The 27025-nt window shown below is 48.1% G+C and overlaps 1 protein-coding gene across 1 annotated transcript; it reads left to right on the top strand.

Moving 5' to 3' along the window:
- Positions 1 to 3099: 3099 nt before the first annotated feature.
- Positions 3100 to 6235, top strand: LOC117702130 (testis-specific Y-encoded protein 1). The gene is made up of 6 exons (XM_034493433.2): positions 3100 to 3836; positions 4749 to 4826; positions 4969 to 5077; positions 5161 to 5306; positions 5401 to 5486; positions 6150 to 6235. The coding sequence occupies exons 1-5, from the start codon at positions 3231 to 3233 to the stop codon at positions 5461 to 5463; spliced, it is 1002 nt and encodes a 333-aa protein (XP_034349324.1). The 5' UTR covers positions 3100 to 3230; the 3' UTR covers positions 5464 to 5486; positions 6150 to 6235.
- The last annotated feature ends 20790 nt before the right edge of the window (positions 6236 to 27025 follow it).

Here is a 27025-nt window from a genome sequence, read left to right as displayed (position 1 = left end):
AATCAACCCAATACTGGAAATAACAGTCTTCATTTGGAAGTCTGGATCTGGACATTTTCAGAGTCACGTGTGGATATTAGCTGCAGTTCTCAGTGATGTTATGTTAGCAAGAGATAAAGTTGGGACAGGATCAGGATTTCAAACAGGTGTTAGCACATGTGTTAGGGCTCTTTTAATTGCCAAGTGAAAAATACTTTTGTTTCTTCTACAGTATTTAATGTAAGTTGAATTGATTGTACACCTCCTAATTGTGTTTGTGTTTTGAAATCCAGCATGTCAGCTATGGAGGTCTACCAGCCAGCTTTTGTTTTCGTGCCCTGAGTGTCACAGAACCTCGGTATTTTAAAAGTATCTTGCAAGTACTGGAAGAAGTGACTCAGGCTTTTAGCAGATACAGGAGGGTAGTGGGCTTGACTATTGCTGGTATAACAGCTTTAATTACATTAATTGCTAGCACCACTGCTTCTGCAATTGCTGTGACACAAGAAGCTAAGGCAGCTACTTTTGTTAATCATTTAGCAAAAAATGTTACTAATGTGTTGAATATGCAAGAGGATTTAGATAGGCATTTGGAAGAACGGATTGATGCTCTTTATCCTATTCAAATTATTGGAAGGAGGTTCAGAATTTAAGGGTAAGGAGCCATCTCGCATGTCATGCCAAATACCTTTGGATTCATGTTAGTTCTAAGATTGACAGTGGTAGTCATCATAATTAGGAAAAAGTTTAAAGACACTTGTAGTGTATTTGGCATAATTCTACCACCTCTCTGGATGGTTTAACAATACATAGGGAGTTTATGAATTCCAAGAATGCTGCTCTTCTGAGCAGTAGATACTGCAGATAAAATTACCCATGGCCTGAGGTCGGTATCTCTATTTTGGTCAAGCTTCAAGGATGGCCCATATAGCTTGATCATGCTAAGCCTTTTTGTCTGGGGAATACTTTTATTCCTGCCCATCATGTTAAAGCTTCTCTTCAACAACATCAACATGTTGGCAGCCAAGTACATAGCTTGAACCTGAAAATGGACCCCCAGACAGAGTTATTAAATTAACATGCTGGCAAGCTAAGGTTGGGTGAGATTCTGCACAGAGCCTTACCAACCAAAGACGGAAGTGCACTGCTTTGGATAATGCATATTCCATGATGTGTAAGGAAGGCATTCTTTTCAGAATGACCTAACAGACTAAGTCTTGTTAATGAAAAAAATAAAAGGGACTGGGGGGAGGGAGTGGGGGGGGAAGAGGCGGAGAGCCTTTGGGGGGCTATTTGGCAAGAATCTGACATGGGCCAAGGATAAGGAAATGGGCTGCTTGGCAGGAATATGAAATTGGCCAAGGACAAGGAAGTGGGTTTCAGGCAGGAATCTGACATTAGGCTAGAACAAAGAAGTAATTTCAGGCAGGACTATAAATCTTAGGCTACAACAAGGAAGTAATTTCAGGCAGGAATCTAAATCCTAGGCTAGAACAAGGAAGACATGAAAATGACTTTGGGCTAGGACAGGAAAGTAGACTCAGATACTTTGGTCATCCCGATAAGCCCTTAGAAACAGTGAACACAGGAGTGTTTGTGGAACTGACTATTTGTGTTTATTGTCTTGTTCGTTCCTTGACTATTTGCATCTGTTGTATTGCTAGTTCCTCAGCCTAGAACGGGCCTTAATACATGCATGTAATTAAAATGGCATAAAAGCATAAAGGAGGAGGGGGGGATGGGATTGGGGTTCTAGGGAAGGCAAATGGGGAAAGGGGATGATATCTGAAATGTAGGTAAATAAAACATTCAATAAAAAATTTTTAAAAAGAGAAGAAAGGGGTTATGGAATCTCCCTCTGTGATGAAGGAAAGCCTAGCTAGGTGTGTGTGTTTCAATGGAGGCTCAGAGAGGCCACTGTGTGAAGCTGTGAAGGTAAAACCTTGATTGCCTTGGAGACCTCAAGATGTTAGAGATGCCAGAGCCCTGGGATACCTGCTGAGAAAACCTGCTCCAAAGGAGTAGAACCATTACAAGTGAAAGAAGTGTGTTGCGGTCAACAAAGCTGCAAGGAATTGGACATCAGACATGGAGATGGAGAGTTCAGGCGGAGAGTACCCAGTTTTCAGTCTTGCTTTGGTCCACTATTTTCTCATTATGATACCTTCCTCCATTTTGGAATGGTAACATGTATTCTATGTCATTGTATGTTGAAAGTATGTGATCTGCTTTTTCATTTTGATTTAATAGGGGGTTTGAAGTTAAAAGACTGCCTTGAGCCTTAGAAGAGACTTTGAACTTTGGACTTTTAAACCGTGTTGAGACTGTACAGACTATGAGGGTTGTTGACATTGGACTAAATATACTTTTGCGTTATGAACAAAAAGTATTCCTGATTTTTCTGTAGCTATGAAAGGAGACCACCTTGCTCCTATTTTGTTAAATAATACACCATGCACCAGCACTCCACTTCATTATAATCCTCAAAGCCTTGACCTCTAAGGGAACCACTTTGCTTATAGTTCTGTGCAGGACTTGAGGGATGATTCATTCTCAACTCTGTCAGCTGAGCAACACCTTGCTTAGTATGTATGAATCCTGCTTAGGGACAGGATTTCATCCCTCTTTGCTAAATAGAAAGGTATGCAAGAAGTGGACCTAATGCCCAAATGACGTCACCAACAGCTCAAGGTTTGGCAAGGACAGTCATTCAGTAGAGGAGCACATACCTACCTGTTCATCTGACCAATGAGTGAAAGTGCATCAACAGTAGTAAAGTACAACAGCACCCCAACAAACACGCCAAGTACTTGCCAACTTGTATGTTTCAGGGAGAAATGACACCGTGGCATAGGTTATGCGGGTGTTTGGATAGCCCATTCTACCCACTGTCTAAAACAAGTTGTGACCTCTTCGGGGTCACAGGCACAAGCTTAAGGCCACCTTGAGAAGTGGCAAGGTGTGAGCACAGGACTAGAACCCGGGGACTGGGTGAGGGCTGTGCTTGTGCACCAGGCTGGTTGGAGGCGGGCAAGATTACCTGTGTACTTCTTAATGCAAGACAATTTGAGTCCCGTCTCCTGCTGACGTCACAGTAGCCCACCCAGTCCCGATAGCAACTGAGTCTGCTATGAGGGGCTGCCGGGAAAAACTCAGAGGCTGGTTGGCGACTCGGAAGACCATCAGGGTGTAGCATTGAAGGGTCCTGCTGGCTTGAGGCGCAAGAGTCCTTGTACAAGGTTGAGCATCCTATGGAGAGTCCCGAGGAGGGGAGTGTGAGCATGGCTCCCCAGGAATTCCGGGAGCTGGAACTCCTGGAAAGCAGACTTCTGGAAGGAGAGGCCCAAGTTCAGGCACCAGAGCAGAGCCCAGGTGCTCCTGCTGGGGACAATCAGATGGTGAAGCCTCTGGTAATAGGTGGTCCTGTGGAGGACGGGGTATCCCTTGCAGAGGTGGTACATCACCCTGACACGTGTGAGGAGGGGGACGAGGCTGCTATCGGGGAGTTGAAAGTCACAGAGGTGGTGGATGTCAAGAATGAGGGTGAAGAGGTAAAGGAGCACAAGCAGGAAGGTGAACAAGATCAGCAGCCTGAGCTGGAAAAGGACCCAGAGCAGGCATGTGATTCTAAAGACCAGCATGCGATACAAAGGTTGCCACAGTCAAGTGGTGGGCCTACAGAAGGCAGATCTAAAATAGAGGAGCTGGAACTTCTTCAGCTGGAGCTCAGCTTTGTGAATGCCCGCTGTAGTGGAGCTTTAGCCCGGATTAAAGCAAGGGTGGCCAAAGCGCGTGGACCTTACTTTCAGCGCAGAAAGACCATAATCCAGGGCATCCCAGGCTTCTGGGCTAAAGCTGTATCCTTAAGTGTTCTCTCTGGGCATCGGCAGCAAAGAGGGTGAATTGGTTAAGGAGAACTGTGGGGGGTTGGGGTAAGAGCTCCAAAGTTTAGACGATGGAGACCAATCTCATGGTGTTCCGCCCAAAAAGTAAGTGGGGCCCTTGTGCAGCAGGGAATGTGTGATTAGGAACACCAATCACACATTGGCCAGGGACACCAATCACTACTTAAGAGTATCCTACCCTTTGTATGGGAAACAAAGTCGTCCCCTTTAGCACCAGCCCCTGTTGATCTCACTGTGCATTTTGATGCATATTTACTGAAGAAATATTTTGTGACTTTTGAGGCAATACATTACCAACAGTCTCCCAGGCACTGTCAATCCCTTTCCTCCACTATCCCCTTCCTATTAACATAGAAGCTGCCTGCATGTGAAAAGCATGCCAGTCTAATGCACAGGCATGCATACACACCCCTTGTACAAGGTCAGGAAAGGCAGATACAGCCCAGGTTCTTGTCATCCTTTGTGTATACATTGGCCTCTAGGAGCCGAGGAATATTAGATCAACAGCCACTTTATCAGGCAGCTAGCTTGTTTTCTTTAACTATGCATACAAGTTTCCTCATGCCAACTGGACTTCTCATATCGATTTTCTCTGACTGCCCATCATCCCCCAGGGTGTCAGCAGATTCCCATGTCCAAAAGAGTGTAGTTTCTTCCACCTACAGAGGTTCAGATTTTCACAGAACAGGAGACTTAGAACATCTTAGTCATCATGTTCTAAGGGACATGGGGCAATGAAGGAAAGACCTCATGCCCACAGGTCTATGTGGAGGCCTGCTCCAAGGACTGCTCTCATTACACAGTGGCTCACCTGCTTGTAGCTCCTCTTTCCATCGTATAGCAAGGTTCCTTGACCAGAAGCAGATAATGAACCATCCCCAGATGTCGTCCATCATCAGCAGCCAGGATGAAGACTTACTGGGCTACATGTTGAGCTTGGAGGTCAGTTGGAATTGTGTCTGGGCAGAGCATAAGGGGAGTTTCAGGAAAAGCAAATGTGGACAAGCATTACGTTTCACTATCATGTGTGTGCTCTCAGAAGACACCTAGAGATTTCCCTTTTATTTCCTCCACATCTTGACAGGTGGAGTACAATCCTGGGCTGAGGATGTACAGAATGATGTTTTCCTTTAGTGAAAACCCATACTTCCGGAATGACATTGTTACTAAGGATTATGAGCTCAGCATCATTGGTATGTATGGTCGCAGGTTATGGGGTGTTGCCTGGACCAGGTATATGGCAAACCCTGTGCTATTCCATATTCCTTTTCTGCAGGATACAAAGAGTCAGATTCTAGTACAATAGAGTGGATAGGTCAGGCTGAACATGGTTATGCCAACTGCATGCAAGACACTACCAGGCTCACTTTCTTCAACTGGTTTTGTGCACACAAATTCCCTGGCTCCAACAGGATTGCTGAGGTTAGCTTTCTCTGACCATCCATTATTCTCTAGGGCTTGGGTGGGTTACTCCTGGGAGTGGGATTTCCATCTTCTGTCCTCCTTCCAATCACAGATAATCATGGATGACCTGTGGCCGAATCCTCTTTACTATTACCCTAAGGAAGACCACTCATGAAGAGAGAACTAGGACACTGCCAGGTGAGCAGACAGTTATATCCTGAAAGGGTGTTTATATGGGGCCTCAGTGGAGAATGAGACAATGGACAGGAATATTTAAGTGTGAGAGAAAGTTGTAAGTATGGGCAAACTTAACATACCTCTGGAGGTGATAATTCCACCGCTACTCTGTGACTCTGTGATGGATTAAAGAGAACTTCCTTGGACTTTTCATTCCTGTTAAGAATCCTGGATCAGAGTGGCTTACCCAGTTTTTGCCTTCAACTAAACAGTTTTCCAACTCAAACCAACATGGTTCTCCTCTGTGTGCTCCTCTGTGGTGACCTCCCAAGTGTCCTCTAGGAGTGAGTTTCTACTAATCCAGGCCTAGGAAACCTGACTGTTTAAATAAACACCTTGGGATATACAGGGAGAGAATATTAGGTAGTCAGGAAAAAAGAAGGCACCACAGAAAGAAAAGATCTGAGGCCTTTCAAAAGTTCTGGGGCCACTCCCACATGTCCCAGTGTGTGTTCATGTGTACATGCATGTCTCTCATCTGTGCATATCGATGTCTGAACCCAGGTGCTGTAGTATTATGAGAATCACCAGTGTTGGGGCGACATCCGTCAAGAACTGGGAAGTATTTAGGAAGCAAGGATGGTGAATATCCACATTGATTATTTTTCTCATATTTTTCTACAGGATAAAGAGCACAGAATTTCTGACTCTAGACCGTTAATGAATGTGCACCACATGTAAAATGGACTTCACTGAGATAAATACTGGCAAAGATCTTCTAGCTTTCTATTAATTATTTGTGGAGTGTGAACAATCACAGAAAGTAATATTCAAGCCCCTGGAGCTAAATTCTCTTCAGTCAGAGTCTCTGACCAGACTAAGGACTTAGAGGATAAGGGTTAAATAAGGAGGTGGATACTTTGCACTGGCGACATCCCTCACAAACACGGGGCCAGTTTCCACTGGGATGGTAGTAAACATGTCTTGCAGGAACAGAGTGATCCCTAAGGCCAGAGTAGATACTGTTGAACAGTAGTCCATTCCCTGTCCCCGGTGAGTTCCTTGGTCTTCCTGTTGTCATAGCTTTACCTGCATCCAGTTGAACAGAAAGTTGTTGGGAAAATAGGAACATGAGTAAAATGTATTTTACAAGTGTACCCCCTTCACATTGGTCATCTCCCCAGAGCTATAAGAATTGCATTAAATGATTTCCTTAATTCCCAGATAAAGATAGTTTAGGGCTTGCATCTCAGCCAGTACAGGGTGACAGTGCCCTAACCACAGAAGTATATAACTATTAATACAAATCTATTTTTGTCTGAAGGAATTGTCATGTAATGTCACCCCTGGCAAGATGGGTACCCTCGTAAAATTACTTGAATGCAGATCCCTTCCTGTGCTAATTCCATCTGAGATCGTCATGCTACAGATGTGTGGAGAGACTCATCAAGGCCCAAAGCCTAACTTTGCCTTGAGGAAGTACTGAAGGAGAGACCTTTCTAGAAAGTGCAGAAGCTCTTTCTAGAAGCACCTTCCACCAGTGAGTGGGTTTGTTTTCCCCAAGCTTCAGCTTCAGTGGGTAGATACCACATTGAGTGTCCCACATATCCCTCTATGTTTTGTGTGAGATGCCCATTCATTGAATATTGGAGATGCTGTCTCCAATATTTACAGTAACTTCCAGCAACCCTCCACCTCAGACCTCAGCTGGAATTCGAGTGGGACTTGGTATCAGCAGTGACACTGCAGTTTTTATACTAAGGGCGGTTACAGTGGAAAGGTAATTCCTTTTCCCAGTACCTAAGGAGCATGAGTTGTCAGGAAGTGTTTGAAACAACTGGCCTGGAAAAGACATGGCCTTTATGTAGAAAGGATGGGGATAGTATCCTTTCTTAAAAACTGTCTTCACATCTTCCCACACAGGAGGGAAAGATGTTTAATCCCAGCTCTTTGCTTCTCCAGAGCAGGATGATGGTCTCTGCACTCCTACCCAGGCAACTCAGTTACCATAGAGCTCCCTTGCAAATCTGAAATGTAGCAGAAACATGAACAGAGAATGCTGGTAGTCTGAGTCTCCCTGTCCTCTCTGACAAACCTAAAAAGAAGCAACAAGACAAAATTTGTGTACAAAATATGGAGCCTGTTTTGTGTTTTCCTTCTTCTCCCGGAGGGCATTGAGTCTGCCCTGGAGTGTTGTTGATAGGCCAGTGATAGTGCACTGCAGAAAACTGGTTTTTCCTTTCCAGAAGATATCAACTGCAAAAACCTTTTTGGTTAGAGATGGGGTTGCATCTACTTTCCCTTTACAATGTTGGAATTTGAAGTGGTTTGTGGGTGCTATCATGAACTCTATGCTTATATGTATATCACTCCCATTGTGACTGGAAGATGCTCTTGTATTGGAGTCATGCACCACATTGGGCTCTTAAAAATCATCCTATTCATCCTCCATATAAAATTCTGAACTTGGAGGGATGTCACACTCTTTACATTGTCTACATCTGAATGCTGCTCATGCATCTTATGCACTTCACCCCATAACATACCAAAGTACAAGTACGATGAAAGTCCAACTTGACGTACCAATAATTTTATTGGAATTGATTCAGGACTATGTGTGAACCATAACCTTCAGGAGCAGAAATCTGTGTCACATAAGCTCACCCCAGCATTGTGACAGCTCACAACCTTAGACTTGTAGCAGACTGTGAAGCTTGCAGGTAACTCAACAGGTTGGAGATTATCCTTTTCATATGACTCTTTCAGGGTCTCTCTCTCTCTCTCTCTCTCTCTCTCTCTCTCTCTCTCTGTGTGTGTGTGTGCTCTCTCTCTCTCTCTCTCTCTCTCTCTGTGTGTGTGTGTGTGTGCGCTCTCTCTCTCTCTCTCTCTCTCTCTCTCTCTCTCTCTCTGTGTGTGTGTGTGTGTGTGTGTGTGTGCAGGCACATGAGAAAGAGAGAGACAGAGAGAGAGAGAGACAGAGAGAGACAGAGAGAGAGAATGTGTTTCATGGCTTGTCTGAGAATCTTCTGAGAATCTTTGTAGCTTGTTGTGTCTAAGTTTGACTCTCTCAGCAGCCTTTATTACTTATTCTTGGAGAGAAGGGGCCTAGTGAATCTGGTCAGTTTCCGGAAATTTCTAAAGCTGTTTTGAGTTGTGTTGAATTGTTGTCTTAAGGAGCTTCACTGGAAGATGGAATGTTTTAGCCTCAGAGGAACCTGCTATGCAATATTGTACTGCTTCCTCTGGCTCTTATCATTCATTCTACCACCTCTTCTTCAATGATCCCAGAGACTCGGAGGACTGACTATAGATATTCACCTATGGGCGATTAATTGGGCCATCATGCTACCACAACAATCATTTGTTCTCAAGAGTTTTATCTGTGATTAGTTGTCGAGGATAACAACATTTACCTAAAGGTGGAAGGATACATATTTAGAAAAAAGTTTGACAGGTATTTCATTGCCATCTAGTTTTTAAAAAATAGAAATTGTTTCCACATTGGGATTAAAATTTTTCACAGATTCTTGTCCTGATACTAGATGTGAACTCCCTCTTTTGGAGCAGGCCTTAAATTTAATTGAAAGGCAAGCCATTATTGCACACACATGCATGTCTTTGCCTAGAATGTCTGCCTTTTAGCATGGAGGTTCTTTCCCTGAGCAGGAATGTTAGTAACAGTTCGTCACCAGCACCATGAATGGGTTATATTTAGTTGAGTTATTGGCAAAAGTGTACCATGAGAACCCCCCCCCCCCAAAAAAAAAAAAAAAACTTGGGATACTTCCAAGGCTACTGGTTGCTTTCCACAAACTGATGGTAGGGCACTATTGCTGGAGACAGCACCTACACAATTTATTGAACACAGAAAGTTGAGCTGGTACTACCTAGTTCCTTAATCCATACTGCCTTATATTTATGATATTGGAAGATAGCCTGTTTGCTACCATCGAAGTACACTGAACACCAACCCACCTTCAAGTCCCAAAATTACCTACCTGTATGATATGCTGGTTAAGTAGTAGCACAAAAGGTTTGGGAGTTATGAATATAAAACTTGGCTGACACTGCTCTGGTGGCCGATAACCTGAGACTAGATTGCTCTGAGATAGGTCAGGAGCCTAGAGAAAACCAAATAATTATTTGTTAAAAGAACAGTAATAAAATGATGCCTAACAAAATGGAGCATGCACAGTGCCTGTACAGGTTCAAGCTACATGGAGTCTTAGCACTGAGAAGGGAAATGGGCGTGGGCCCCACTCCTGAACCACAAAATATCGCTAATGAACATCCACTTGTCAGTGAAACTTTGTTTTCTAATGGAATGTCATTATACCCACCCGTGAGTAGGCTTCATGAACAGCAGTAAAACATAACCAAAACAGACTCAATTGTTTTAATTTTGTGTGTTTATGAGTTTTGTCTGTGCTTCTCTATATGTGTATGTGTTTCTTCTTTTCTTTTGTTTTTTTTTTCTTTTTGTCTGTTTGCTTTCCTCTATCCTGGTTTGTTTTTATTGGCTTTTCTGTTTTCTAAGTCAAAAAGAAAAGAGCCATGAAGTTGAATGGGCTGGGTGATGGTAATGATCTGGAGGGAGATTAGGGAGGGAAAATCATAACCAGAATAGACTTTATAAAATTATTTTCATTAAAAAAAACTGTTATTATCAGTACAGTGCTGGCATAGGCTTATCATTTGTTTAGTTCTTGTTCTGCAAAGTAGTATAAGAAACTGTTGGTTTGTTGGCCACTATCTTCAGAGGAGCAACCTGGTTTTTACAAGGTGATTGTGTTATTCCAAAGAGCAACCTCATGGGCAACTGTCTCTAAAATACAGTCTGTTTGAAAATGTTTTACTTGGACTTTAAGGCAACTCAAGGGGAAAGTTAAGGACACTAACATCACTCTATCTTAAATAAAATTATGCCACTTGGGCTTGTTGCAGGGTGTTTCATCTCCATGTGGACCCCAAGGTTCCTAGAAACACCTGTTTCTAGTTGTGGTTTGGGTCTTTACTAGGACACACCTTTAATCCCTCTGGCTGGAATAATGGTACACCGTTAGTACACACCTTTAATTCCAAACAATAAAGGTAAAATTAGTTTGTAGAAGAAAGTATTGGTGTCTAATTGAGTGGCAGACAAAGTAAGAAATCAGAGAAAGATTTGACAGAATAGAATATGCCCAACTCTCATGGTAAGAGGAAAAAGAGGCTACTGGAAGAGAGCAGAGCAGAGAGAAAAAGAGGAGAGAAGGAGGCAGTTTTACCAGGACTGTTGTACAGCAACAGGTTGTAGACAAAGAACACAATAGACAGGTCAAGACCGAATAAGCCAGAAAATGAGAAGTAATCAGAAGATTAGACCGGATTGCTAGAGTTAGGTTCAACCCAAGCAGAATAATTCAGGAGAAGCCAGATTGAACTAGTCAGCTTGGAGAGGAGTTTGAGCCAGAACAGCTGAGTTGAACCAGACAACCAGAGGTCAGAAAGAGTTAGAAAGACTAAATTTATTCAGCAGTAACTCTCAGAAGCTGGAAACTTTCTAGGGCTAGAAAACATTGTGTGGAGCCTAGAAGTTTCTAGGACTAGGCCTACATTAGCAGATTGAGGCTGCAAGCCTCAGAGATGACAATTATATATGGCAGATAAAAGATACTGTTACCTGTGCTTATAACATTCTTTATAAGAGAATAAAAACTCCAGTACAAGGCATGAGAAACTCTTCTCAGTTGTCAGGATAGTCCAAGTGAACACCCAAACAATATAGGCTTTTGTCTTTTGTCATCTTTCAGATTTTGAAAGTATGTACTTATTGCTGAACACACCACACATTTAAGAAACAGGACTCCAGAAGATTCACACTAGATCACACCTTTTCCTTTCTTGATGCCTCATTTTCATAGTACCAGAAGGCACTATAGAAGCTGCCAATAGAGGAAAATAATCAATAGGTCTATTTAGCCATGATACCTATAAGTCACAGAAATGATGAACGTGACAAGATATCACTAAAAGGGTGTAATAGTAACACATATTTTTTATTTACTTTTGTCAGTTTTTTAACTAATCATTTTATTTGTTTACATTTCAAATGGCATCCCCCTTCCTGGTTAACTGCTCTACAAGCACCTAACCAATTCAGATTCAGATACTTAGAACCAATCATCAACTGCACCTGGGAACCCCAATGGAAGAGTTAGGGGAAGGACTGAAGGAGCTGAAGGTGATTGCAACCCCATAGGAAGAACAACAGTATCAACCAACCAGACCCCCCCCCCCCAGAGCTCCCAGGGACTAAACCACTAACCAAATAGTACAGATGGAGGGACTCATGGCTCCAGTCATATATATTGTAATACGTATTTTTGAATAACCAATGAAGTTCTCTAAACATGAGGGAGGTCAATACAATTACTGGAAAAGCAGTTCAGAAAAACTCTTAAAGTTGGACTGTTTAGTAAACTAGAACTGATCAAAGTGTGGTGCAGACTGAATGAGCTCAGTCCCAACAGAATTACTTATACCTAAGGTTTAAGACACTTTGGAAGAAGAGGGTAGAAATATTATAAGATCTAGAAATTCATAAAGTTTTCTATAAGATTGTGTCTTCTAAAAATGACAAGGAAGTTACATTCATGATACATCAAGAATAGAGGCCTAACAAGACCTGAAGAATGACAATATTAATTGACATGTTAACTAGGAAGGAGAAGTCATACAGAATCTCAACACTGGACACCAAATATATAATGACTTCTGCAAGTGGAACAACTACTCTTTTCTAGGAATGAGCTCCCTAATTGGTTATTCTATACAAAGTTGCCATCAATGAAATCATATACACAACACTTATAGACACACACACACACACACACACACACACATGTCTGTAAATCCTTATAAAGAAAAAAGCCATCAATTTTAGAGAAAATGAGTTATGTGAGAGAGGGTTTAGAAAGAGAATAATGGAAGAAGTGGTATAATTATATTTAAGTTAGAATGAAATAAGAACAAATGATAATAGTGAAGATAACAAAAAACATCCTCTTTTCCATTCTCTTTCTTAAACTATAAGTAGTTTTGGAAAAGCAGTTCAGAAAAAGTCTTAAAGTTGAACTGTTTATTAAGGAATATTGGAAGCTCATTCTCTATGAAGAAAGACAACTTACATTTCAGAACTCAAAATGTGAAAGCCAAAAAGAAATACATAATATAGAAGGCAATCTTCAAGATGTATTATTTATCAAATCATATTCTACTGTAATGGTTAGAAATTAGCTCCATTTCAAAGTTAGTTTCAAACGCAGTTACTGTTGCAGGTAATATTTAAAACAGTGGCTCCCAATCTTGCTTGTTCCGACTAGGCTAGGACTGAGGTCATGAGCAGCAGTGTGTTCTTGCTGCTGCCTCGGCTCAGGCCACTGGCTCAGAAACACTGGCCCTGATACCCACAAGATGCCAGCGTGGGAGATGGCTCTGCTAATCTTCCACACTGTCTCCAGAAGGTTGGGCTGAGCCCAGACCATCCCACCATCCACACAGTACCTGGTAGAAATGAGACTCTCATGGTTAAAGATTGTCCAATAGCTTTATATATTGCCAGTAGCCATCCCTGGTGTGGGTGAGAGGAGAAGCAGCTTCTTCTTTCTTCTCCTCCTCTGGTTCTTCTTGAGGCAGCCCCAGGGGAGGGAGAGGTTGAAAGTGGAAGAGAGTCGGCGGGGGCCCCGGGGTGGGGGTAAGACTTGGTCTTACGAGATTCTGGGTAAAGCCTTGGGCCTTACAAGATTTTTAGGGTTGCTGTAATAAAAGTTGTACTTATGTATGCTAGAAAAGTTCACTTACTACTCTACTGTAGCTGACCTGCCATCCCGATCCTGTGGCCAGAAACTGCCATTTCCAGCACTTGCATCTCAGCCCTAAAAACAACAAAGGGTTAAGTAAATAGCCTTGTACTATCCTAAAAACCTCTCCTGAGGGCAAAAAGACCTCAGGCTTAGATGATTAACACCTGTAGCCTAACAGCAGAGGAGTAGGCAATGTGGCCTTTGTTCTATCTCAGCAGGAACTGCTGGGCTCTAACTGCTAGTCTAAGGCTACAAGAAGAAAAGACACTTAGAAAAGTTATTATATAGAGTTTATTACTAAGTGTAAAAAGTTTCCTATGAAAGCCATCTAAGGGGAAAAGCTGAAAGGTCCTAAGTGGGGAAAAAGGAAAACTTCTTTTCTATTTGGGAAAAGGGAAAAGCTATTCTATCTCTATTCTATCTTCTATTCTAACTCTATTCTCTATCTAACTATTCTTTTTTTTTTCCAAAACGCTTTATTTATCAATATTTGTATAAACATATATACTTATACACGTATACATATATAACCAATAATTAAACAATAAGATGTATTCAAAAAGTATGGGGGTTGGGAAAAGTGGGAGGAAGGACAGAAATGGGAAAATTATGTAAATACAGTGCTCATATATGAAATTCTCAAAAAGGAATCCAGTTTTTTAAAATGTTCAACAGATTAACTAACATTTTACAATATGAAAATAAATATGACCTATAATTATGTTAAAGAACATTTTAACTCACTACAAACTTTGATGTTTAAAATGAGATCAATAAAGATTATTTTACCCAGCATACTAACAAAAACCACAATAACGTTTTATAATTCAAAGTGTTTCTGAGAACAAGAAAATAGATTGTCAGGACCTAAGTCAGCAGAACAGCAGAACCAGGGGAACACTGTGTGTGTGTGTGTGTGTGTGTGTGTGTGTGTGTGTGTGTGTGTGTGTGTGTGTGTGTTATCAAATCATAATTTTTACTTTTTAACACAGGGGTTATAAACACAAAAATACAAGATGTGGGGAAGGGGATGACACAGGAGCATAGATGTTCAGGGGGAGTACAGATATCTTTCAGAACAGGGTATCAGCTGGGTGAAGGTTCAGGGGTCAGGTCACTATGACTCTGCCTATGCTTCACTTGTCCTTATCTAAGTTGGTACTATCTGCCAAAGGCTGCCTATTTACAAGGTCTATGACTACTCAGGCTGGTAGATTTCAACAAAAGCTGCCTGTTTACAATAGTTTATAGACATCTGTTTCAGTGTTTTTTCCATAGAGACCCAACACTTTGTGTTAGCAGGCATGTGTGTCAGGTCTATTGCTGATTTTAGGCTTATGGCTGATTTTAGGCCTTCATTATATAAGCAGGGCTGCCCCTGACATCTCCCTTCTCCAAGTATAGAAGGGCTGTGGCAATTCTAATCTTGCCAAGGCAGGGATAGAGGCCTGACCTCCAGTAATTAAAGGGGACCTTGTAATGGCTCCGGTCCTCCTGTTGTTGTTCAGTGAGGCATGAGGGCCATACCCATCCCGATGTCTTTTTCCTGGAGAGGGGATACTTTTGACATCAACTCCTATGCAGTCAGGCTTGTCCCTCAGGGAACCCAGAAACATATTTTTAACTTTATTTTTTAATATTCCCTTGCAGTGCTTAGCCTCACAGCCTAAGCAAGAATTCAGATCGCCAAACAGAGGGGGTTCTGGGTGGCCCCTCTCTGCTTGGTCTAGGGGTGGAAGTCCCCTCTTTTAGGTTGGGTGGAAATGGGATTTGGGAACACCCTGGATAGAGTAACAACCTCATCTTGAATCTCATGGTCTCCCATAGCTAACTTAATGTATCTGAATAGATTTTGCTATCAGATTATCTATCTTTTGTTTCACAAAGTTAGTCAGCCTATTTAAGGCCCAGGGACCAAAAGAAATACGCAAAAATAACCCAATTAATGGTCCCAAGATGGAAGGGAGTAGGGTTGACAATCACGGAGAGTTTGAAAACTAATTCTTGTACCAGCTCTCATCTTTCTCTTTCTCTCTCTGTCTTTTCTCAAGACCTTCTCTGGCCCTTTTCACGCTCTCTTTAACCATCCCCCTGTCTTGTCTATGTAAAAGCAACATTCTTCTTTGAGGGCTGTACACAGTCTAGAGCTGTACACAGTCTTTTCAATTGTAAAAGAGTAAATCAAGTCCAATAAAGTCCTTCACAATTCTTGGAGATCACTTCAGACAACGAAACGAGGGATTTCTTCAGATTAGTAATGGCAATCTCTACCTATTTGACGTCCTTGTCATTGGCCCATCGAAGGTCTGAGTAGCATAAGTCCAGAGGGCAGCATCAGGATTAGATCTTCCAACAGCAGACACGGTGGGTGATTCATTTTTACCTGGAAAGGAAAAAGAAGGGAATTCTCAGGGAAATTTCTCTTCCCTGGATGTCAATTGTTATTCATCTTATTTATAATTGGGCTTGGTTTGTGGAGGTATCTATTTAATTCATTTATCTTTTTGGCGGCCATTTAGTTGTGCCTTCTGTGGTATCAAACAGTCATATCAATCCTTGGCCCCATATATCCTAGCCATTCCATTTAAGGGTGTGAGGGTCCTTCCACATGGTTGTGGCATAGTTTTTATTGGTCTCAGAAAAGCCTGAGGCAATCAACAGCAGATTTGCCGTGAGCTTTCAGTTTTAGAAAGTTAAGAGTAAACAAGGCATGCTCCTTCCACCCTCAGAGAGTCATAAAGACACTATTTAAAGAAATATAGCTCTTTTTAAATGATCTCTTTTATCAAAGGACTATTATAAAACAGCCAATAATTAATCAATCTATATAATTTATCAATTAGTGATAGATTCTTCTACTTTTTGTAAAATTACTCCTCTTTTTTCAATTAATTGTTGAAGGAAATTAAGATTTGCATCTCTCTTAAGAATATTAAACAGAGACTTAAATTCTTTTGTGAAGAGCTTAAAATAAGATCTTAGCCAATAAGCATCTCCTGGAAGCTTTTGAAAATCGTTTGAAGTAAGTCAACTATCTTTTTTTTTTTTTTTTCCAGACCCATTATCTGTTATTTTTTTTTTATCGGATATTTTACTTATTTACCTTTCCCTGTTATCTCCTGTTCCTTTCTCTCCCTAAAACCCTTTATCTTATATTCCCTCTTCCAATTTTTATGAGGGTGTCCATCCCATCATTCTCCCAATCCCGTCTCCTTGCTCTCACATTCCCCAACACCAGGGATCCAAACTTTCGGGGACCATGGCCCTCCACTTCCACTGCTGCCCAATGAGGCCACCCTCAGTTACCTATACAAGTGGAGCCATGAGTCCCTCCCTTTCTGTTCTCAGGCTGGAGTTTTAGCTCCTGGGAGCTCTGGTTGAGTATTTTGCTACTCCTTCTATAATAAAACCAAAGCACCCACATGTGTCTATGCATTGTGTCTTAGGTATTGTGAGCTTTTGGGCTAATATCCACTTATCAGTGAGTGCATGCCATGTATGTTCTTTTGTGATTGGGTTACTTCACTCAGGATGACATTCTCAAGCTCCATCCATTTGCCTAAGAATTTCATGAACTCATTGTTTTTAATAGCTGAGTAGTACTCCATTGTGTAAATATACCACATTTTCTGTATCCATTCCTCTGTTGAAGGGCATCTGGGTTCTTCCAACTTCTGGCTATTATAAATAAGGCTGCTACGAACATAGTGGAGCATGTGTCCCTGTTGTATGTTGAAACATCTTTTGGGTATATGCCCAGGAGTGGTATAGCTGGGTCCTCAGGTAACACTATGTTCAATTTTCTGAGGTACCGCCAGACTGATTTCCATAGTGGTTGTACCAGCTTACAATCCCACCAACAATGGAGGAGTGTTCCTCTTTCTCCACATCCTCCCCAGCATCTGCTGTCACCTGTGTTTTCAATCTTAGCCATTCTGACTGGTGTGAGGTGGAATCTCAGTGTCGTTTTTCATTTGCATTTCCCTGATGACTAGGGATGTTGAACACTTCTTTAGGTACTTCTCAACCATTCGAGATTCCTCAGTTGAGAATTCTTTGTTCAGCTCTGTACCCCATTTTTAATAGGGTTATTTGATATTCTAGATAATTTCTTCAGTTCTTTGTATAGCTTGGATATTAGCCCTCTATCAGTTGTAGAATTGGTAAAGATATTTTCCCACTCAGTGGGTTGCTGCTTTGTCCTATTGACAGTGTCCTTTGCTTTGCAGAAGCTTTGCAGTTTTATTAGGTCCCATTTGTTAATTCATGATCTTAGAGCACAAGCCATTGGTGTTCTGTTCAGTAACTTGTCGCCTATGCCCATGTGTTTGAGGCTTTTCCCCATTTTCTCTTCTATTAGTTTCACTGTTGCTGGTTTTATGTGGAGGTCCTTGATCCACTTGGAGTTGAGCTTTGAACAAGAAAATAAGTATGGATCAATTTGCATTCTTCTACATGTTGACCTCCAGTTGGACCAGCACCATTTGTTGAAAATGCTGTCTTTTTTTCACTGGGTGGTTTTAGCTCCTTTGTCAAAGATCAAGTGACCAAAGGTGTGTGGGTTCATTTCTGGGTCTTCAATTCTATTCCATTGATCTTCCTACCTGTCTCTGTACCAATACCATGCAGGTTTTAACACTATTTCTGCCTCTGCCTCTGCTTCAATTCTATTCCATTGATCTTCCTACCTGTCTCTGTACCAATACCATGCAGGTTTTAACACTATTTGCCTCTGCCTCTGCCTCTGCCTCTGCCTCTGCCTCTGCCTCTCTGCCTCTCTGCCTCTCTGCCTCTCTGCCTCTCTGCCTCTCTGCCTCTCTGCCTCTCTGCCTCTCTGCCTCTCTGCCTCTCTGCCTCTCTGCCTCTCTGCCTCTCTGCCTCTCTGCCTCTCTGCCTCTCTGCCTCTCTGCCTCTCTGCCTCTCTGCCTCTCTGCCTCTCTGCCTCTCTGCCTCTCTGCCTCTCTGCCTCTCTCTCTGCCTCTCTCTCTGCCTCTCTGCCTCTCTGCCTCTCTGCCTCTCTGCCTCTCTGCCTCTCTCTCTGCCTCTCTGCCTCTCTGCCTCTCTGCCTCTCTGCCTCTCTGCCTCTCTGCCTCTCTGCCTCTCTGCCTCTCTGCCTCTCTGCCTCTCTGCCTCTCTGCCTCTCTGCCTCTCTGCCTCTCTGCCTCTCTGCCTCTCTGCCTCTCTGCCTCTCTGCCTCTCTGCCTCTCTGCCTCTCTGCCTCTCTGCCTCTCTGCCTCTCTGCCTCTCTGCCTCTCTGCCTCTCTGCCTCTCTGCCTCTCTGCCTCTCTGCCTCTCTGCCTCTCTGCCTCTCTGCCTCTCTGCCTCTCTGCCTCTCTGCCCCTCTGCCCCTCTGCCTCTCTGCCTCTCTGCCTCTCTACCTCTGCCTCTCTGCCTCTCTGCCACTCGGCCTCTCTACCTCTGCCTCTCTGACTCTCTGCCTATCTCTGCCTCTCTGCCACTCTACCACTGCCTCTCTACCTCTCTACTCTTCTGCCTCTGCCTCTCTACCTCTGCCTCTGCCTCACTGTCTTTGCCTGTCAGCCTCTTCCTCTGCCTCTCTACCTCTTCCTCTGCCCCTCTGCCCCTCTGCCTCTCTACCTCTGTGCCTCTCTGCCTCTCTGCCTCTCTGCCTCTCTACCTCTTCCTCTGCCCCTCTGCCCCTCTGCCCCTCTGCCCCTCTGCCCCTCTGCCCCTCTGCCTCTCTGACTCTCTGACTCTCTGACTCTCTGACTCTCTGCCTATCTCTGCCTCTCTGCCACTCTACTCTTCTGCCTCTGCCTCTCTACCTCTGCCTCTGCCTCACTGTCTTTGCCTGTCAGCCTCTTCCTCTGCCTCTCTACCTCTTCCTCTGCCCCTCTGCCTCTCTACCTCTGTGCCTCTCTGCCTCTCTACCTCTGTGCCTCTCTGCCTCTCTCTCTGCCTCTCTGCCTCTCTGCCTCTCTGCCTCTCTGCCTCTCTGCCTCTCTACCTCTTCCTCTGCCCCTCTGCCTCTCTACCTCTGTGCCTCTCTGCCTCTCTACCTCTCTGCCTCTCTGCCTCTCTCTCTGCCCCTCTGCCCCTCTGCCCCTCTGCCCCTCTGCCCCTCTGCCCCTCTGCCCCTCTGCCCCTCTGCCCCTCTGCCCCTCTGCCCCTCTGCCCCTCTGCCCCTCTGCCCCTCTGCCCCTCTGCCCCTCTGCCCCTCTGCCCCTCTGCCCCTCTGCCCCTCTGCCCCTCTGCCCCTCTGCCCCTCTGCCCCTCTGCCTCTCGGCCTCTCTGCCTCTCGGCCTATCTGACTCTCTGACTCGGCCTCACTGCCTCTCTGCCTCTCTGCCTCTCTACCTCTCTACCTCTCTGCCTCTCTGCCTCTGCCTCTCATTCTCTCTGTAACTGCCTCTGCCTCGCTGCCTCTCTGCCTCTCTGCGTCTCTGCGTCTCTGCCTCTCTGCCTCTCTGCCTCTCTGCCTCTGCCTCTCTACCTCTCTGCCTCTCTGCCTCTCTGCATCTCAGCCTTTGTCTCTCTCCATCTTTTCTCAGCCTCTGCCTCTCTCTCTCTGCCTCTCTGCTTCTGTGTCTCTGCCTCTTCCCCTGCCTCTGGCTATGCTTCTCTGCCTCTGCCTCTCTGCCTCTCTGCCTCTGCCTAGGCCTATGCCTATCTGGCTCTCTGTCTCTATACCTCTCTGCCTTTTTCTCTGCCTCTCTGCCTCTCTGCTTCTCTGCCTCTCTGCCTCTCTGCCTCTCTGCCTCTCTGCCTCTCTGCCTCTCTGCCTCTCTGCCTCTCTGCCTCTCTGCCTCTCTGCCTCTCTGCCTCTCTGCCTCTCTGCCTCTCTGCCTCTCTGCCTCTCTGCCTCTCTGCCTCTCTGCCTCTCTGCCTCTCTGCCTCTCTGCCTCTCTGCCTCTCTGCCTCTCTGCCTCTCTGCCTCTCTGCCTCTCTGCCTCTCTGCCTCTCTGCCTCTCTGCCTCTCTGCCTCTCTGCCTCTCTGCCTCTCTACCTCTTCCTTTGCCCCTCTGCCTCTCTACCTCTGTGCCTCTCTGCCTCTCTACCTCTCTGCCTCTCTGCCTCTCTCTCTGCCGCTCTGCCACTCTGCCCCTCTGCCCCTCTGCCCCTCTGCCCCTCTGCTCCTCTGCCCCTCTGCCTCTCTGCCTCTCTGCCTCTCTGCCTCTCTGCCTCTCTGCCTCTCTGACTCTCTGACTCTCTGCCTCACTGCCTCTCTGCCTCTCTGCCTCTCTACCTCTCTACCTCTCTGCCTCTCTGCCTCTGCCTCTCATTCACTCTGTAACTGCCTCTGCCTCGCTGCCTCTCTGCCTCTCTGCGTCTCTGCGTCTCTGCGTCTCTGCCTCTCTGCCTCTTTGCCTCTCTGCCATTCTGTGCCTCTCTGCCTCTCTATCTCTGCCTCTCTACCTCTCTACCTTTCTGCCTCTGCCTCTCTGCCTCTGCCTCTGCCTCTCTGCCTCTTTGCCTGTCAGCCTCTTCCTCTGCCTCTCTACCTCTTCCTCTGCCTCTCTGCCTCTCTGCCTTTCTGCCTCTCTGCCTCTCTGCCTCTCTGCCTCTCTGCCTCTCTGCCTCTCTGCCTCTCTGCCTCTCGGCCTCTCGGCCTCTCTGCCTCTCTGCCTCTCTGCCTCTCTGCCTCTCTGCCTCTCTGCCTCTCTGCCTCTCTGCCTCTCTGCCTCTCTTCCTCTCTGCCTCTCTTCCTCTCTGCCTCTCTGCCTCTCTGCCTCTCTACCTCTGCCCCTCTACCTCTCTATTTTTCTGCCTTTGCCTCTCTACCTCTGCCTCTGCCTCTCTGCCTCTTTGCCTGTCAGCCTCTTCCTCTGCCTCTCTGCCTCTTCCTCTGCTTCTCTGCCTCTCTGCCTCTCAGCCTCTCTGCCTCTCTGCCCTTCTGCCTCTCTGCCTCTCTGTTTCTTTGCCTCTCTGTTTCTCTGCCTCTCTGCCTCTCTGCCTCTCTGCCTCTCTGCCTCTCTGACTCTCTGACTCTCTGCCTCTCTGCCTCTCTTCTTCTGCCTCTGACTCTCTGCCTCTGGCTCTACATCTCTCCCTCTGCCTCTCTACCTCTGGCTCTACCTCTCTGCCTCTGCATATGCTTCTGTGCATCTGCTTCTGTGCCTCTGCAGCTCTGACTGTGACCCTCTGACTGTGACTCTATTTCTCTTCCTCTCTGCCTCTGCATTTGGCTCTGCCTCTGCAAATCTGCATCTCTGCCTCAGCTTCTGGCACTGCTTCTCTGCATCTGCCTCTCTGCCTATTCCTCTGCCTCTATTCCTCTGCCTCTATTCCTGTGCCTCTCTGCATCTGCCTCTTTGCCTCTGCCTCTGCCTCTGCTTCTCTGCCTCTCTGCCTCTCTGCCTCTCTGCCTCTCTGCCTCTCTGCCTCTCTGCCTCTCTGCCTCTCTGCCTCTCTGCCTCTCTGCCTCTCTGCCACTGCCTCTCTGCCTCTCTGCCTCTTTGCCTCTCTGCCTCTCTGCCCATCTGCCTCTCAGCTTCTCTGCCTCTCTGCCTCTCTGCCTCTCAGCCTCTCTGCCTCTCTGCTTCTGTGCCTCTCTGCCTATCTGCCTCTCTGCCTCTCTGCCTCTCTGCCTCTCTGCCTCTCTGCCTCTCTGCCTCTCTGTCTCTCTGCCTCTCTGCCTGTACCTCTACCTCTCTGCCTCTCCACCTCTCCACCTCTCCGCCTCTCTGCCTCTCCACCTCTCCGCCTCTCCGCCTCTCTCCCTCTCCGCCTCTCTGCCTCTCTTCTTCTGCCTCTGCCTTTCTGCCTCTGGCTCTACATCTCTCCCTCTGCCTCTCTACCTCTGGCTCTACCTCTCTGCCTCTGCATATGCCTCTGTGCATCTGCTTCTGTACCTCTGCAGCTCTGACTGTGACCCTCTGACTGTGACTCTATTTCTCTTCCTTTCTGCCTCTGCATTTGGCTCTGCCTCTGCAAATCTGCATCTCTGCCTCAGCTTCTGGCACTGCCTCTCTGCATCTGCCTCTCTGCCTATTCCTCTGCCTCTATTACTCTACATCTATTCCTGTGCCTCTCTGCATCTGCCTCTTTGCCTCTGCCTCTGCCTCTCTGTCTCTCTGCCTCTCTGCCTCTCTGCCTCTGCCTCTCTGCCTCTCTGCCTCTCTGCCTCTCTGCCTCTCTGCCTCTCTGCCTCTCTGCCTCTCTGCCTCTCTGCCTCTCTGCCTCTCTGCCTCTCTGCCTCTCTGCCTCTCTGCCTCTCTGCCTCTCTGCCTCTCCCCCTCTGTGCCTCTCCGCCTCTCCGCCTCTGCCTCCCTGCCTCCCTGCCTCCCTGCCTCCCTGCCTCCCTGCCTCCCTGCCTCCCTGCCTACCTGCCTCCCTGCCTCCCTGCCTCCCTGTCTCTCTGCCTCTCTGCCTCTCTGCCTCTCTGCCTCTCTGCCTCTCTGCCTCCCTGCCTCCCTGCCTCTCTGGCTCTGCCTCTCTGCCTCTCTGCCTCTCTGCCTCTCTGCCTCTCTGCCTGTATGCCTCTCTCTCAGCCTCTCTGCCTCTCTGCCTCTCTGCCTCTCTCTCGGCCTCTCTGCCTCTCTGCCTCTCTGCCTCTCTGCCTCTCTGCCTCTCTGCCTCTCTGCCTCTCTGCCTCTCTGCCTCTCTGCCTCTCTGCCTCTCTGCCTCTCTGCCTCTCTGCCTCTCTGCCTCTCTGCCTCTCTGCCTCTCTGCCTCTCTGCCTCTCTGCCTCTCTGCCTCTCTGCCTCTCTGCCTCTCTGCCTCTCTGCCTCTCTGCCTCTCTGCCTCTCTGCCTCTCTGCCTCTCTGCCTCTCTGCCTCTCTGCCTCTCTGCCTCTCTGCCTCTCTGCCTCTCTGCCTCTCTGCCTCTCTGCCTCTCTGCCTCTCTGCCTCTCTGCCTCTCTGCCTCTGCCTCTCTGCCTCTCTGCCTCTCTGCCTCTCTGCCTCTCTGCCTCTCTGCCTCTCTGCCTCTGCCTCTCTGCCTCTCTACATCTCTGCCTCTTCCTCTGCTTCTGTTTCTCTGCCTCTCTACATCTCTGCCTCTCTGCCTCAGCCTTTCTGCATCTGCCTCTATGCCTCTGCCTCTCTTCCTCTGCCTCTCTGCTTCTGCCCCTGCCTCAGCCTCTGTCTCTCAGCCACTCTGCCTCTGCCTCTCTGCATCTCAGCCTTTGTCTCTCTCCATCTTTTTCTCAGCCTCTGCCTCTGTCTCTCTGCCTCTCTGCTTCTGTCTCTCTGCCTCTTCCCCTGCCTCTGGCTATGCTTCTCTGCCTCTGCCTCTCTGCCTCTCTGCCTCTGCCTAGGCCTCTGCCTCTCTGCCTCTCTGTCTCTATACCTCTCTGCCTTTTTCTCTGCCTCTCTGCCTCTCTGCCTCTCTGCCTCTCTGCCTCTCTGCCTCTCTGCCTCTCTGCCGATCTGCCTCTCTGCCTCTCTGCCTCTCTGCCTCTCTGCCTCTCTGCCTCTCTGCCTCTCTGCCTCTCTGCCTCTCTGCCTCTCTGCCTCTCTGCCTCTCTGCCTCTCTGCCTCTCTGCCTCTCTGCCTCTCTGCCTCTCTGCCTCTCTGCCTCTCTGCCTCTCTGCCTCTCTGCTTCTGCCTCTGCCTCTCTGCCTCTCGCTCTACATCTCTCCCTCTGCCTCTCTACCTTTGGCTCTACCTCTCTGCCTCTGTATATGCCTCTGTGCCTCTGCTTCTGTGCCTCTGCAGCTCTGACGTTGACCCTCTGACTGTGACTCTATTTCTCTTCCTCTCTGCCTATGCATCTGGCTCTGCCTCTGCAAATCTGCATCTCTGCCTCAGCTTCTGGCACTGCCTCTCTGCATCTGCCTCTCTGCCTATTCCTCTGACTCTATTCCTCTGCCTCTCTGCCTCTGCCTCTCTGCCTCTGCCTTTCTGCCTCTGCCTCTCTGCCTCTGCCTCTCTGCCTCTGCCTCTCTGCCTCTGCCTCTCTGCCTCTGCCTCTCTGCCTCTGCCTCTCTGCCTCTCTGCCTCTGCCTCTGCCTCTCTCTGCCTCTCTGCCTCTTTGCCTCTCTGCCTCTCGGTCCCTCTGCCTCTCTGCCCGTCTGCCTCTCAGCTTCTCTGCCTCTCTGCCTCTCTGCCTCTCAGCCTCTCTGCCTCTCCGCCTCTCTGCCTCTCCGCCTCTCCGCCTCTCCGCCTCTCTGCCTCTCTGCTTCTGTGCCTCTCTGCCTCTCTGCCTCTCTGCCTCTCTGCCTCTCTGCCTCTCTGCCTCTCTGCCTCTCTGTCTCTCTGCCTCTCTGCCTCTCTGCCTATACCTCTACCTCTCTGCCTCTCCGCCTCTCCACCTCTCCGCCTCTCCGCCTCTCCACCTCTCCGTCTCTCTGCCTCTCCGCCTCTCTCCCTGTCCGCCTCTCTGCCTCTCTTCTTCTGCCTCTGCCTCTCTGCCTGTGGCTCTACATCTCTCCCTCTGCCTCTCTACCTCTGGCTCTACCTCTCTGCCTCTGCATATTCCTCTGTGCCTCTGCTTCTGTGCCTCTGCATCTCTGACTGTGACCCTCTGATTGTGACTCTATTTCTCTTCCTTTCTGCCTCTGCATTTGGCTCTGCCTCTGCAAATCTGCATCTCTGCCTCAGCTTCTGGCACTGCCTCTCTGCATCTGCCTCTCTGCCTATTCCTCTGCCTCTATTACTCTGCATCTATTCCTGTGCCTCTCTGCATCTGCCTCTTTGCCTCTGCCTCTCTGCCTCTCTGCCTCTCTGCCTCTCTGCCTCTCTGCCTCTCTGCCTCTCTGCCTCTCTGCCTCTCTGCCTCTCTGCCTCTCTGCCTCTCTGCCTCTCTGCCTCTCTGCCTCTCTGCCTCTCTGCCTCTCTGCCTCTCTGCCTCTCTGCCTCTCTGCCTCTCTGCCTCTCTGCCTCTCTGCCTCTCTGCCTCTCTGCCTCTCTGCCTCTCTGCCTCTCTGCCTCTCTGCCACTGCCTCTCTGCCTCTGCCTCTCTGCCTCTCTGCCTCTCTGCCTCTCTGCCTCTCTGCCTCTGCCTCTCTGCCTCTCTACATCTCTGCCTCTTCCTCTGCTTCCGTTTCTCTGCCTCTCTACATCTCTGCCTCTCTGCCTCAGCCTTTCTGCATCTGCCTCTCTGCCTCAACCTCTCTTCCTCTGCCTCTCTGCCTCTGCCCCTGCCCGTGCCCCTGCCCCTGCCTCAGCCTCTGCCTCTCAGCCACTCTGCCTCTGCCTCTGCCTCTCTGCCTCTCAGCCTTTGTCTCTCTCCATCTTTTTCTCAGCCTCTGCCTCTGTCTCTCTGCCTCTCTCCTTCTGTCTCTCTGCCTCTTCCCCTGCCTCTGGCTATGCTTCTCTGCCTCTGCCTCTCTGCCTCTCTGTCTCTATACCTCTCTGCCTTTTTCTCTGCCTCTCTGCCTCTCTGCCTGTCTGCCGCTCTGCCTCTCTGCCTCTCTGCCTCTCTGCCTCTCTGCCTCTCTGCCTCTCTGCCTCTCTGCCTCTCTGCCTCTCTGCCTCTCTGCCTCTCTGCCTCTCTGCCTCTCTGCCTCTCTGCCTGTGTGCCTGTGTGCCTGTTTGCCTGTCGGCCTGTCTGCCTGTCTCCCTGTCTGCCTGTCTGCCTGTCTGCCTGTATACCTAGCTGCCTGTCTGCCTGTCAGCTGGCCTGCCTCCTTGCCTCCCTGCCTCCCTGCCTCCCTGCCTCCCTGCCTCCCTGCCTCCCTGCCTCCCTGCCTCCCTGCCTCCCTGCCTCCCTGCCTCCCTGCCTCCCTGCCTCCCTGCCTCCCTGCCTCCCTGCCTCCCTGCCTCCCTGCCTCCCTGCCTCCCTGCCTCCCTGCCTCCCTGCCTCCCTGCCTCCCTGCCTCCCTACCACCCTGCCTCCCTGCCTCCCTGGCTCTGCCTCTCTTCCTCTCTGCCTCTCTGCCTCTCTGCCTCTCTGCCTCTCTGCCTCTCTGCCTCTCTGCCTCTCTGCCTCTCTGCCTCTCTGCCTCTCTGCCTCTCTGCCTCTCTGCCTCTCTGCCTCTCTGCCTCTCTGCCTCTCTGCCTCTCTGCCTCTCTGCCTCTCTGCCTCTCTGCCTCTCTGCCTCTCTGCCTCTCTGCCTCTCTGCCTCTCTGCCTCTCTGACTCTCTGACTCTCTGCCTATCTCTGCCTCTCTGCCACTCTACTCTTCTGCCTCTGCCTCTCTACCTCTGCCTCTGCCTCACTGTCTTTGCCTGTCAGCCTCTTCCTCTGCCTCTCTACCTCTTCCTCTGCCCCTCTGCCTCTCTACCTCTGTGCCTCTCTGCCTCTCTACCTCTGTGCCTCTCTGCCTCTCTGCCTCTGCCTCTCTGCCTCTCTGCCTCTCTGCCTCTCTGCCTCTCTGCCTCTCTACCTCTTCCTCTGCCCCTCTGCCTCTCTACCTCTGTGCCTCTCTGCCTCTCTACCTCTCTGCCTCTCTGCCTCTCTCTCTGCCCCTCTGCCCCTCTGCCCCTCTGCCCCTCTGCCCCTCTGCCCCTCTGCCCCTCTGCCCCTCTGCCCCTCTGCCCCTCTGCCCCTCTGCCCCTCTGCCCCTCTGCCCCTCTGCCCCTCTGCCCCTCTGCCCCTCTGCCCCTCTGCCCCTCTGCCCCTCTGCCCCTCTGCCCCTCTGCCCCTCTGCCCCTCTGCCTCTCGGCCTCTCTGCCTCTCGGCCTATCTGACTCTCTGACTCGGCCTCACTGCCTCTCTGCCTCTCTGCCTCTCTACCTCTCTACCTCTCTGCCTCTCTGCCTCTGCCTCTCATTCTCTCTGTAACTGCCTCTGCCTCGCTGCCTCTCTGCCTCTCTGCGTCTCTGCGTCTCTGCCTCTCTGCCTCTCTGCCTCTCTGCCTCTGCCTCTCTG

Source organism: Arvicanthis niloticus, unplaced genomic scaffold (genome assembly GCF_011762505.2).
Source record: "Arvicanthis niloticus isolate mArvNil1 unplaced genomic scaffold, mArvNil1.pat.X pat_scaffold_487_arrow_ctg1, whole genome shotgun sequence".
NCBI classification, from domain to species: Eukaryota; Metazoa; Chordata; class Mammalia; order Rodentia; family Muridae; genus Arvicanthis; species Arvicanthis niloticus.
Note: the sequence above shows the minus strand (reverse complement) of the source record. Positions and strands in the feature narration are given on the sequence as shown.